Source organism: Mrakia frigida (assembly GCF_051309035.1).
Source record: "Mrakia frigida strain ATCC 22029 unplaced genomic scaffold BDY24scaffold_108, whole genome shotgun sequence".
NCBI classification, from domain to species: Eukaryota; Fungi; Basidiomycota; class Tremellomycetes; order Cystofilobasidiales; family Mrakiaceae; genus Mrakia; species Mrakia frigida.
Genome location: NW_027481173.1, coordinates 1 through 1,504, shown reverse-complemented (window position 1 = coordinate 1,504; position 1,504 = coordinate 1). Strand labels below are relative to the sequence as shown.

Below are 1,504 nucleotides of genomic sequence, written 5' to 3'. Positions count from 1 at the left end.
CCTAACCCTAACCCTAACCCTAACCCTAACCCTAACCCTAACCCTAACCCTAACCCTAACCCTAACCCTAACCCTAACCCTAACCCTGAGGAGGGAGGCAGCGGTGGGGTAGTTGAGGAGGGAGTCAGTGGTGGGGTGGTTGAGGAGGAGGAGGAAGGAGGCAGCGGTGGGGTGGTTGAGGAGGAGGGGAAGGAGAGGAGGAAGGAGGAGGGAGGAAAGGTCGCCAACCGCTTCGCCAAAACCGTCCCATCCACCGTCCCCACTCTCTACGCTGGAGCCTCCCAGGTCAAAAACAACGACCAGCACTGGAAGGGACCGAAGCTCATGAACCTACCCGAACTCGTCGTTGGATTCAGCAACATCGCAGGACTTGGTCTCTTCGCGAAGGAACCCATCAAGCCCGGTCAGATCCTCGGAGCCTACACGGGAAAGGTCCTGGAGGGAGAGGAGGCAGCGAAGGCGAGAGCTCGAGTCGAGGATCCGGAGAAGGAGTTCTACTTGATGACGGATCACGACGGACGAATCATTGACCCGACCAGGTCCAAATCAAACATCGTGTGCGTCGCGTCTGTTCTTCCTCCCCTCCTCCACTCCGCAGACTTCTCGCTGACCTGATCTTGCTCTTATACAGCAAGTACGCCAACCACAGATGTACGCCAAACGCCTTCGCCGACGAGACCTACAGCTCGAATCGAAGGGACGCCAAGGTCAGTTCGTTTCGCTTGTCTTTTCGTTCTTCTCCCCTTTCTCTCCTGGCTTCTGACCCGCAACCGTCGTCTCCAACCTCAGTACTTCATCATCTACCGCGCTCTCATCAGGATCGAGAGTGGGGAGGAGATCACAACGGACTACTGTCTCGACGACGACAACCCTGTAAGCCCATCCAACCTTCCTTTCGTTTTGCGCGCGTCATCTCTCGTCTGAGTGCTGACTTGACCTCTCCTCGTCCCAAACAGCTTCAGTGCCTCTGCATGTCGGACTGGTGTCGAGGTTCTCTCCAGAAGACCTCGGATCAACCCTACTGGGAGAACCTCTTGCCCCCCGACGTCCAACAGAAGCAAACCGAGAAGTAGTCGCTCAGTCCCGTTCCTCTCCTCTCTTTTTATATACCCCGCTTCCTCTCCTACCCTCTACCTTCGTTGACCCTTATGGCATCTATCTCAATATATGTTCTGTCTGAATAGCAGGGGTAGGGCAAGGGAGAGAGGATCCATTCTCTCTCTCTCTCTCTCTCTCTCTTCTCACTAATAAGGAGGGCAGCGTCATTTCATCCGAACCCACGCAGGCCTGAGAGTCGTGAAAGGTGGAGGAGGAGGAGGAGGAGGAAGAGGGTGAAGGAGGAGAAGGGGGAGATGCCGGAGGGGAGGAGGAGGGTGGAGGTGAAGGACTGGGTTGGGGACGACAGGAATGAACGAGACGAGACTTGGGTTTCCTCCCGCGGAGGTTTCCATTCTTGAGCTTCCGAGAGCGGTTGCGAGAGTTACCCATGAGGGATGTAGCTAGG

General features: G+C 56.1%; 1 protein-coding gene across 1 annotated transcript; it reads left to right on the top strand.

Annotated features, from left to right (window-relative positions):
* Window positions 1-324: 324 nt before the first annotated feature.
* Window positions 325-1,073, top strand: BDY24DRAFT_419523 (SET domain-containing protein; the record flags this gene model as incomplete). Its single annotated transcript, XM_076643999.1, has 4 exons — window positions 325-557; window positions 632-707; window positions 790-873; window positions 957-1,073. 4 exons carry the CDS (start codon window positions 325-327, stop codon window positions 1,071-1,073), a joined length of 510 nt encoding a protein of 169 aa, XP_076491902.1.
* Window positions 1,074-1,504: the final 431 nt, after the last annotated feature.